At 39.1% G+C, this 12177-nt stretch overlaps 1 protein-coding gene across 3 annotated transcripts in view; it reads left to right on the top strand.

The window, feature by feature from the left end:
• Positions 1 to 12177, top strand: part of LOC124787910 (enoyl-CoA delta isomerase 2-like) — a 107951-nt gene that overhangs the window by 63290 nt on the left and 32484 nt on the right. For all 3 annotated transcript variants that reach the window (XM_047254896.1, XM_047254895.1, XM_047254894.1), the window contains exon 5: positions 2760 to 2849. In XM_047254896.1, the coding sequence (XP_047110852.1) occupies positions 2760 to 2849 (90 nt within the window). The remainder of the gene's footprint in view (positions 1 to 2759; positions 2850 to 12177) is intronic.

The following is a 12177-nucleotide window of genomic DNA, read 5'->3' on the forward strand; positions in this document are numbered from 1 at the left end:
TTAATCTGTATGTCGTATTAACAGAAAACTACTACTGCACTGCTTAATGCTATTCATGCTTATCCATTTAAATTTAATAAAAGATTAGTAATAAAGCTGCTCCTTTGAAAAAAACCGCTGCCTCATCAGTTTTACTGTACAGCTGCCATTTATCTGCTATTGTTAACTTAATATTTACTTCACATGATACTTTTTAAAAGAAAATATTTACTTATGTGTATAAACAATGAGTCTTATTTACAAAACATTACTACTTTTCAAACTGCTTTATGACAAACACTACTGCTTGTTGATTAACTTCTCTTTGTTAAGGTTCAGATTTATATAGCATTTTTCAAAGAATGTCATATTCAATAATTTTTTCGATTTCAAGGCCAAAATTGCAATTGTGAAATAAATAATTTCAACAGATAATGGTTAAAATGGTGGCCTTTAGAAAAATAAAACTTCCACTTGCGATGTAGCTAACAAAACTTTCCAACCCCTGAACCTAAATATTCAAATAAGGAAGTAGGTTTTTCATTTTCTTTTGAAATGGTAGAGATTCCCAATTTTCTGCTTTATGTTAGAGGGGAGCTTGTTGAATGTCCTACCACCAAAGTACATAACTCCATTCTGAACACTTGACCAGGGGGAAAAGTCTACATGAAAATTATTTTTGCATCTGTGTATATCACAGTTCAGCTGTTATTTAATGGGATAACAATGATACTGTGTTATATACTTCTGCATATTTACAATTTAAGAAATTTTGTCACAAACTAAAACTACTCATATTAAAAACTTAAATGCACTGTATTGATGTTCCACAATAATATTTTTTTATAGTTCATTATGAACTGCCTTTCACCTATCGTCAGGTAACTTAAGACTTTTCACATAGCCCATACAATGTAAGTGAGAGTTTATAGCTGAGCAAAGATTGTTTTTCTAAATATGTGACCTTTTACAACCAAATATCTATACAAAAACACAAGCATAATGAAATTTACAAAGAAGCTGTAAACAAATAAATCTTATACTTCTTTATACTCAAAGATTAAAAGTATAAGAATGCACATGCCAGCCGGCCGCTGTGGCTGAGCGGTTCTAGGTGCTTCAGTCTGGAACTGCGCTGCTGCTACAGTCGCAGGTTTGAATCCTACCTCGGGCATGGATGTGTGTAATGTCCTTAGGTTAGTTAGGTTTAAGTAGTTCTAAGTCTAGGGGACTGATGACCTCAGATGTTAAGTCTCATAGTGCTTAGAGCCATTGGAACCATTCTTTGCACATGCTAAAAATTGTACACAAGTTAGTACTGGCATAGACTACTATAGTTGGAGTCATGAACTATGGTGGTCGATTTTAGGCCTGTTCTGTGCACCTGCATCATAGATTCTCTGACAGCCCAGTGATGTGCTGTGAATGTTGTAGCTGATGTGAGCATTAAACATGACTGTAGCCAGTTATTTAGTGAATTTTTATTCCATTTGTTGTGAGTTGTCACCATTGTTGGTGGTGGTAAGTGACAAATCCTACATAAGCAAGCAAAAGACACACTGCAGGATACGTGCTTTCATCAAGTTCAAAGAATGTGTATGAGTGTACTGCAACTGTCGCTTGGAACCAGCAACAATGCAGTCCCTGCTGTGCCTTGACCTGCACAAACTGCCATTGCTCGTGAATCGGACTACAGGTTGTATGGGCAAAATAACGGATTAATTTTATTATCAGCCCAAGAAAGGGGGGAAGGGGGGTTGGGGGAGGCAGAGGGGAGGAAAGAGTCAATGGAAAATTGTGATTGGGGGGATTGGGTTGTTTGGAGAAGCAGACCAGACATCGAGGTCATCGGTCTCATCAGATTAGGGAAGGATGGGGAAAGAAGACGGCCGTGCCCTTTCAAAGGAACCATCCCAGCATTTGCCTGGAATGATTTAGGGAAATCACGGAAAACGTAAATCAGGATGGCTGGACGCGGGATTGAACCGTCGTCCTCCCGAATGCGAGTCCAGTGTGCTAACCACTGCGCCACCTTGCTCAGTTTGTGATTGGGGGACAACTATACTATTTACAATAAGTATGCTATCTTATAATGACCAAAAATATTAACTGGCTGTTACTACTTCAGTAAAGGTGAATAATAGAACAATATCTGATCAGTGGGGATTAAGTCAGGATTCACTGATTGGTGTTCACTGATAGCCAAAAGCTAGTTCATAATGAACTGTAAAATCAGTATTATTGTGGAACATCAGTATCATATATTTAAGTTTTTAATATGTCTCTGTTCCTCCAAGTGTTGTCAGAATAATCCACAAATGTTAAAACTATTCATTAATTTTGCATTAGAACAATTAAACCAGCCTCTGAAAGTGGTACATGCTCATAGGTTTCATTTTTTACTTTTGTGTATATAATGTTCCTCAGATGTTATACTGTATGATTCCTAAGTAAGTTGCCCTTTTGATCTTCTTCCTCCTTGTAAACACTTTGTAGGTATATTTGGAACTTTTGTTTTTGTGAAGTCTCATCCACCTACAAAATAAGGCACTTAGAGCGACACACTGCTTTTAGTGAAAAACTTATGCAAATGTTCATTGATCAAGTAATGGTGCTGTGATTTCACAATCAAATTGAAACTGCTTCAAAACCACCAATTTTTTTATTCCAGCATTTGGCTTCATAAAAGATATAATTTATTATTGTCTACCAGTTATATGTTAAGCATTTATCATATTTATAAGATAGTATGAATAACAATCTGTTAAAAACAATTTCAGGCAACATTTCGTACTCCATTTACTATCTTAGGGCTGTGTGCAGAAGGCTGCTCAACATACACATTTCCTCGAATTATGGGCACATCGAAGGTAAGCTGATTTGTGTACTTAAGACACTTTTAGAATCTTTATTTTTCAATAATTTATTTGTATACTTGCAACATCTCTATGCATATCTAACAGCAGCAGCAGAAGAAGAAGAACACTTTTCTTGCAGTACAGAAAGCCACAGCCATTCTTTTCTTGTCAGGCTATAGTTCTGTACTGAAGCCTAACTTGTATTTTACTTATACCAGGACTTTGAAATAATAACAGTAAGATACACTGAACAACAGCATTCCTGTACAATATGCTCATTTCGATTATTCATCGTGAGAAGGGAATGGGGAAGATGGTGGTCATGACATCTTGTTAGGAATGTTACTAGTATATGTCTTGCATGATTTGAAAAATGACATGTCAGAATAGCTGGATCAGGTAAAATCTTATGCTATCCTTACAATAACAACACAATATGAATTTTGCTCACAGTAATATAATGCTAATACAACAATCACAGTTAAATGAGACTTACACATACCTGCAGAGATTGGTAAATAATAAATCTTCCACTAGACCTTCAAAATAGCTGTTTGCCACTGACCATTAATTAAGAGGTTCCTTCATTCATCAAGCTGCGTAGGGTCCATCCAGAATAAAAACATTCTGGGATGAGGAACATATAAAGCTATACAATAACAAAAGACATGGAAATCACAGAAACCAAATCTGTAAACTATAACTACAAACTATCATTACAGTGCTTAATGTTTGTCACACTTATTCTAACTAAATTTAATAAATTAAATTACGAAAAAAGTTATTATTTTGAAGAAAGCTGCTGCCTCTGCAGTTATGATACAGAGCTGCTATTTATCTGTGTTTCTTCAGATTCTCCCAATGTACTCGTGTCGAAATAGTTCATTGGTGAACAGCTGGAAGTTGGTGTTCAATGGGCACAACATTTCAGCAAATGACCTATCTCTGCTGTTCCTCCACCTGCCCCCAAAGTCAGTTTGATGTCTGGTACCTCATTTCTCTGCTTGACCGTTCTATTAGTGGGGCCCCATGCCTTATAAGGATGTACCCACTACACAGTTTATCAGCAGTTTTCCACTTCAACTCTCAATAGATCCTGTAATGACACAGTCGCAGTCATTGTCGTTTGTGTCAGAACCTGGATGTGATCATAATCTATTCCTTTTAACTGCGTCAGGCAGTGTCTATGACTGCTGATTTGTTGGGCTGCTGCAGTCTGGTGTGCCATTGATGTTTTTGGTAGTGATCTGCAACAGTATGCCTTTTCTAACCTATGTATGTCTTACCACATGGCTAGGGTACCTGATAGACCCTGGATTATCATAGACCAGTGTTGTCTTTCTCACTACCAAGCAGTGCTATGTTTTGGCTGATCTTAACTTGGTATTTCCAGAGACTTCCTCCTATCTTCCCGGATAATGTGCCACAAAAAGGAATAAATGCAATGACTTTATCCTCCTGAGCATCATCTTCTGGTTCCACTGATTGTACAGATGTTATAGGACATGTACTAAGGGTATAGGGCATAAGGCTCTCTGAATCTGTAACTCCTTGTAGCCACACTTCTGGAAAATTGCTCTCAGATGTTCAAGTTGTGGTTGATACTTTTTTTGTCAGAGAGGTTGCAAGCTCTATGTACCAAAGTTTTGAGCACACCATTCATCTAAGCCAGGTGATGGCAGCTGTCTGCATGTCATTATAGCACAGTGTGCATCTTCTTCCAGTATGTGCTGTGGCCCAAAGTGACATCCACTCTTCTTTTAACCAGAGCATCCACAGAGAGGACCACACCATAGTAAAATTAATGTTCTGGTGTATGGAACTGTAGTTTATAAGGAAGTCATTCAGCTTATGTTGCCATATGAGGAAAGTGTCCTGTACATACCAGAAGAAACAGGTAGGTTTTCATTTGGCTGATTCCAGTGCTTCCTTCTCAAAATATTCCATATACATATTGGTGACAGCTAGTGAAAGTGGGTCCCTAGTGACTCCTACTTCAGTCTGCTCATAGTAACAAGTGTTGAAAATTTTGACGTGAATATGTGCTAAAAAAGGTTGGTCATCACTACATCAAATATCTCCCAATAAGTTCTAAGGATTCTCATAAAGCCACTCTGGTAAAAAGAGAAAGTATGTTGGTATTGTTAAGCATAAAGTTTTTAAGGCTACCCACAAAATCCACAGAGTTGCAAATGTATTGTGAACACTCCCGACATAAGGGTTAAGCAAGTCCTTTAGGTACTTAGTGAGTTGGTATGTCGGAGCACCAATGTTGATGATGGGGTTGGGGGCGTGAAGGAATCCCATCCTTGTGAATCTTCAGCAGTCATAAAGTCTTGGTGGAGTTGATGCCATCTGTCTTAGCTTCTTAACAAACCTGTCTGGCAAGCTGAATTCAATGAGAAGCGCCATGGTCTTCCTCTCCAAACTCTTGGTAGAGTAAGTGTCGATATTCAGGTATGCACTGTCTTCTAGCAGGCCCCACATTTTCTCTATGTAATCATGGTGAGATAGGACCACAGTTGCATTGCCCTTGTTGGTTGGTAAGACCACAAAATCAGGGTCTTCTCTTAGTTTCCTTATGGCTGCCCCCGTAGATGTTTGATTTCATATGTTTCATCTGTATGACAGCACAACAGGTCTTGTGACATATTTCAGCAGCTGGATAAGGGAGAAGTCATGCAGCTACCTGTTTCACTGAGTGAGTGCTGCAAATTTAGGAGTGGGTGCCAAATTGAGTCCTTTCTTAAGAACTGACACCACATCCTCATCCTATTACTTGGCCGTGAGATTGATAGTCTTGCAGGTGACATCATAAGATTTCCTGTCCAGTATATGCTCAAATTTCAGTGTTTGACATCCAGTGGCCATCCTTTGCACAGAGTCCATGTGACACCATCAATCTAGTCCCATGACCAAGAACTGTACTGGCTAGTCATCTGTAGATGTAATTTGAAAAGTTCTTTGTCACTTAGTCCAGACACCAGCAAGTAAAGTTGACTCTCTCCTGTCCCCATGTTTCTTTGTTCATCTGACTGCTGCTGAGTTTATGTGATGTGTAACTTGGTCGAAGTTCAGTACTATGTGTTCTTCATGGCATCTCATAAGAAATGCGAATGCACTCAGCAAATGGCTTCTCCAGTTGTGCATCTTGTCAAGACTTTTCATGCCACAATACATCTTCCCGTAGAGGTATGTGATGTGATTCCGGTGATTCTCCCAGTGTACTTCATGTTGAAAGAGTTCACAAGTGAATCGCCAGATGTCAGGGTCTAACAGGCACACTATTTCAGCAAATGACCACATTGCCATCATCAGGTGTGCTGATGAACTGATTGATAGGGGGCCAGTGCCATGCTTTTACCTCTTCCCATTTTCCCTCTGATTGGCTACTCCATCTGCCATCCATGCCCAGCATGCCGCATCCCTAACCCCACTCCTCTCGCCGACACAATGTTCCATCCTACGTTCATGTCCAGATGCATGTGCTGCCCCTGAAGTCAGTTCTATGTCTGGTACCTCATTTCTCTTCTGGAGCATTATAATAGCAGGAGCCTATGCCTTACCAAGGATGTACCCACCATCACAATTCATCAGCAGTGCCCTTATTCAGATCTCAATAGATTCCTTAATGACACAGTCCCAGAAACTGGACATGTGTGTTAGAAACTTGGTGGGGTCATAATCCATTCCATGTAATTCTGTCAGGCAATGTTCTGCAACTGCCGACTTATTAGGCTGTTGCAATCTGGTGTACCATTGGTGTTTCCGGCAGCAATCTGTGACAGTATGCACCATCTGACCTATGTATGCCTTACCACAACAGCAGGGTGTGATTTCCATAGAGCAATATAGTCTTTCACACTGCCAAACAGGGCCTGAGTTTTGGCTGGTAGACCAATGACTGTCTTCACTTGGTTTTTCTAGGGAATTCCTATCTTTCCAGATAATGCACCACAAGCAGGAATAAATGCAGTGGCCGCATCCTTTAGAGAATTCTCTTCTGGTTTTGCTGGCTGTACAGAGGTTGTAGGACATAAGATTCTTAGCCATTCTTCTAAAAAACTGCTCTCAGATATTCACGTTCTTGTTTAGTACTTTCGTTGTCAGAGAGAGTGTGAGCCCTATTCATCTGCCTTTGATAGCAAAATATTTACTTGATTACAATGGTATTTTTCAAAGGAAATCATTAATCTTGAAATACTGGGTCCTTTTTATAGTACTTACTTGGCAGCTAAAGACTGTGGTCAAGTGTGTGTATCTTGTGTAATTTCAGTGAAGGTGCTTTTGCCTGTAAGCTTATTTATATGACAATCATTTTTTTGTGCCTATCTGCAACTTAGCATCTCCATTTATATGGTCAGAAGCATTTATCCTTTTCATAATATTGCTTTATACATGCAATTAAATTTCAGTTGTAAAATTTCCCACCAGAATTGTGCAAGACAGTACATCTTAATAGACAACATCTTTGTAAATGACAGTGCAGTAAGCAAAGCTTATCCAGTTTTAAATGGGTTATAAGGCAAATGTCCAATTACCCATAATAGAGAAGATGGTTATTCAAATTTAAGTGTAGAATAGTTAATGATTTTATAATAGACACCTCTAGATGCAACCTGCAATCAGCTGACATGAGATAGGCAAGGAGTTGCATGCAAACTCTAAATTTATTGCATTTCTCCAAGTTAATCATCTGTCAGGAATTTCTTTGTAGCATGTATCAGTGCTCAAGGACAAAATTTTGAGCACTTAAAATGACAGTCATAAAAAGGAACACATGAATCATACCTGAGTTTCACATCTGCTTACACGTGGTAAGTGGAAAAGATGTTAGTGGGACTACTTCTCCCTGTTATGAGACAATGGTTTGCAGTGCTGTTATTTTGTTAACATGTGATCAGTTTCCACAAGAGTTATGCCACTGAAGTCCTCTTTGAATTTCCTTGCAAATATTACAAAACAATATACAGTCCATTTTTAATAAAGAAAAAGGAGAAACATGTTGGTGTCATAATGCAGCAGATCTACTCAGATGGCACAGTTTGCAACTAATAATGTAAATCTATTCTGATGGCACAAATTGAGACTAATATTCTTTGTGCATGAACTGAGTTGCCTGAAAATAATATGCTTAACAGCATCAATGAATCAATGTATTTTAAATAAATAAGTTTAATTGTATCACAGATGATGATGGTGGACAATAATTTCATTAAGAGGGAATCTGCAGTAAATCAAGATGTGCTTTACATGAGAATCCCCCCTCTTGTTGTTGTTGTTGTTGTTGTGGTCTTCAGTCCTGAGACTGGTTTGATGCAGCTCTCCATGCTACTCTATCCTGTACAAGCCTCTTCATCTCCCAGTACCTACCGCAACCTACATCCTTCTGAATCTGCTTAGTGTATTCATCTCTTGGTCTCCCGCTACGATTTTTACCCTCCACGCTGCCCTACAATACTAAATTGGTGATCCCTTAATGCCTCAGAACATGTCCTACCAACCGATCCCTTCTTCTAGTCAAGTTGTGCCACAAACTTCTCTTCTCCCCAATCCTATTCAATACTTCATTAGTTATGTGATCTTCCCATCTAATCTTCAGCATTCTTCTGTAGCACCACATTTCAAAAGCTTCTATTCTCTTCTTGTCCAAACTAGTTATCATCCATGTTTCACTTCCAAACATGGCTACACTCCATACACATACTTTCAGAAATGACTTCCTGACACTTAAATCTATACTCGATGTTAACAAATTTCTCTTCTTCAGAAACGCTTTCCTTGCCATTGCAAGACTACATTTTATATCCTCTCTACTTTGACCATCATCAGTTATTTTGCTCCCCAAATAGCAAAACTCCTTTACTACTTTAAGTGTCTCATTTCCTAATCTAATTTCCTCAGCATCACCTGACTTAATTCGACTACATTCCATTATCCTCGTTTTGCATTTGTTGATGTTCATCTTATATCCTCCTTTCAAGACACTATTCATTCCGTTCAACTGCTCTTCCAAGTCCTTTGCTGTCTCTGACTGAATTACAATGTCATCGGCTAACCTCAAAGTTTTGATTTCTTCTCCATGGATTTTAATACCTACTCCGAATTTTTCTTTTGTTTCCTACACTGCTAGCTCAATATACAGATTGAATAACATCAGGGCTAGGCTACAGCCCTGTCTCACTCCCTTCCCAACCACTGCTTCTCTTTCATGTCCCTCGACTCTTATAACTGCCATCTGGTTTCTGTACAAATTGTAAATAGCCTTTCGCTCCCTGTATTTTACCCCTGCCACCTTCAGAATTTGAAAGAGAGTGTTCCATTCAACATTGTCAAAAGCTTTCTCTAAGTCTACAAATGCTAGAAACGTAGGATTGCCCTTCCTTAATCTGGTTTCTAAGATGAGTCGTAGGGTCAGTATTGCCTCATGTGTTCCAACATTTCTACGGAATCCAAACTGATCTTCCCCGAGGTCGGCTTCTACTAGTTTTTCCGTTCTTCTGTAAAGAATTCGCGTTAGTATTTTGCAGCTGTGACTTATTAAACTGATAGTTCGGTAATTTTCACATCTGTCAACACCTGCTTTCTTTGGGATTGGAATTACTATATTCTTCTTGACATCTGAGGGTATTTCGCCTGTTTCATGCATCTTGCTCACCAGATGGTAGAGTTTTGTCAGGACTGGCTCTTCCAAGGCCGTCAGTAGTTCCAATGGAATGTTGTCTGCTCAGGGGGCCTTGTTTCGACTCAGGTCTTTCAGTGCTCTGTCAAACTCTTCACGCAGTATCGTATCTCCCATTTCATCTTCATCTACATATTGTTCCATTTCCATAATATTGTCCTCAAGTACATCGCCATTTTATAGACCTACATACTCCTTCCACCTTTCTGCTTTCTCTTCATTGCTTAGAACTGGGTTTCCATCTGAGCTCTTGATGTCCATGCAAGTGATTCTCTTATCTCCAAAGGTCTCTTTAATTTTCATGTAGGCAGTATCTATCTTACCCCTAGTGAGATAAGCCTCTACATCCTTTCATTTGTCCTCTAACCATCCCTGCTTAGCCATTTTGCACTTCCTGTCGATCTCATTTTTGAGACGTTTGTATTCCTTTTTGCCTGCTTCATTTAATGCATTTTTATATTTTCTCCTTTCATCAATTAAATTCAATATATCTTCTGTTACCCAAAGATTTCTACTACCTGTCGTCTTTTTACCTACTTGATCCTCTGCTGCCTACACTACTTCATCCCTCAAAGCTACCCATTCTTCTTCTACTGCATTTCTTTCCCCCATTCCTGTCAATTGTTCCCTTATGCTCTCCCTGAAACTCTGTACAACCTCTGGTACTTTCAGTTTATCCAGGTCCCATCTCCTTAAATTCCCACCTTTTTGCAGTTTCTTCAGTTTTAATCTGCAGGTCATAACCAATAGATTGTGGTCAGAATCCACATCTGCCCCTGGAAATGTCTTACAATTTAAAACCTGGTTCCTAAATCTCTGTCTTACCATTAGATAACCTATCCGAAACCTGTCAGTATCTCCAGGCTTCTTCCGTGTATACAGCCTTCTTTTATGATTCTTGAATCAAGTGTTAGCTATGATTAAGTTGTGCTCTGTGCAAAATTCTACCAGGCGGCTTCCTCTTTCATTTCTTATCCCCAATCCATATTCACCTACTACATTTCCTTCTCTCCCTTTTCCTACTACCGAATTCCATTCACCCATGACTATTAAATGTTCGTCATCCTTCACTATCTGAATAATTTCTCTTATTTCATCATACATTTCTTCAATTTCTTCGTCATCTGCAGAGCTAGTTGGCATATAAACTTGTACTACTCTAGTAGGCGTGGGCTTTGTACCTATCTTGGCCACAATAATGCGTTCACTATGCTGTTTGTAGTAGCTTACCCGCATTCCTATTTTCCTATTCGTTATTAAACCTACTCCTGCATTACCCCTATTTGATTTTGTGTTTATAACTCTGTAGTCACCTGACCAGAAGTCTTGTTCCTCTTGCCACCGAACTTCACTAATTCCCACTATATCTAACTTTAACCTATCCATTTCCCTTTTTAAATTTTCTAACCTGCCTGCCCGATTAAGGGATCTGACATTCCACACTCCGATCCGTAGAACGCCAGTTTTCTTTGTCCTGATAACGACGTCCTCCTGAGTAGTCCCCGCTCGGAGATCCGAATGGGGGACTATTTTACCTCCGGAATATTTTACCCAAGAGGACGCCATCGTCATTTAAACATACAGTAAAGCTGCATGCCCTCGGGAAAAATTACGGCTGTAGTTTCCCCTTGCTTTCAGCCGTTTGCAGTACCAGCACAGCAAGGCCGTTTTGGTTAGTGTTACAAGGCCAGATCAGTCAATCATCCAGACTGTTGCCCCTGCAACTACTGAAAAGGCTGCTGCCCCTCTTCAGGAACCACACATTTGTCTGGCCTCTCAACAGATACCCCTCCGTTGTGGTTGCACCTACGGTACGGCCATCTGTTTCGCTGAGGCACGCAAGACTCCCCACCAACGGCAAGGTCCATGGTTCCCTCTATCCTCAAAAATCTCAGGGCCTTCTATATCTACATAATACCCCACAGTCTTTTTCTGGACACTTTTTCTTGAGGTGTTGAGAGAGTTTCTGAGATAATATTTTGCTATGGTAGTTATTGAAGGTTTCACTCACCGTTCTTCTGGTAGCTGAGTGCATTTCAGTTAACATTTTCATATATGTATATTTGTGCTTTATTTTATACTAGTTGTGTAGTAGGTGCTGTTTCTTAAGAACTTTGCTGATATTGTCTTTATATCAAAGGGGATCTCTACTATATTTAATGTTTCTTAAGAACTTGACAAAGAAACAGTTGCTCACTAAATCTTATATTTCCATTCTGGGAAGGATCCCAAGCTATTTGTTCTGAGTAATTTCAGATCAAGTGTTTATTACTTTTTTGCAGGAAGTTTTCTTTCATCTGCCATTTATGAAGTTGTAATTTCCCCAGTCAGTTGTGGGACGATTAAAACTTCCAGTTTTATCATGAGTTGGAAACCTGCACACTAGTAAACAGATGTTTTCTCTGGATTTATTAGTTACTTCTGCAGCTGAGTCTGATGACTGATAGACCCACCTATAACTTTTATTCCCCTTGTCATTGTTATCTGCATCCACAGTGTTATACATACAGGGTGACACACAGGAGACGGACGGTTTTTAATAAAATAATACTCAGCCAACTTTAAAATTAATGCATGTTTATTTACGCAAAATCATAGCTCATTATTTTCCATTGTAGTTAACAAAGTTATTTGTAAAAAATAATGTCGTCAAGGTGA

This window comes from Schistocerca piceifrons, chromosome 3, assembly GCF_021461385.2.
Source record: "Schistocerca piceifrons isolate TAMUIC-IGC-003096 chromosome 3, iqSchPice1.1, whole genome shotgun sequence".
Taxonomy (NCBI): Eukaryota; Metazoa; Arthropoda; class Insecta; order Orthoptera; family Acrididae; genus Schistocerca; species Schistocerca piceifrons.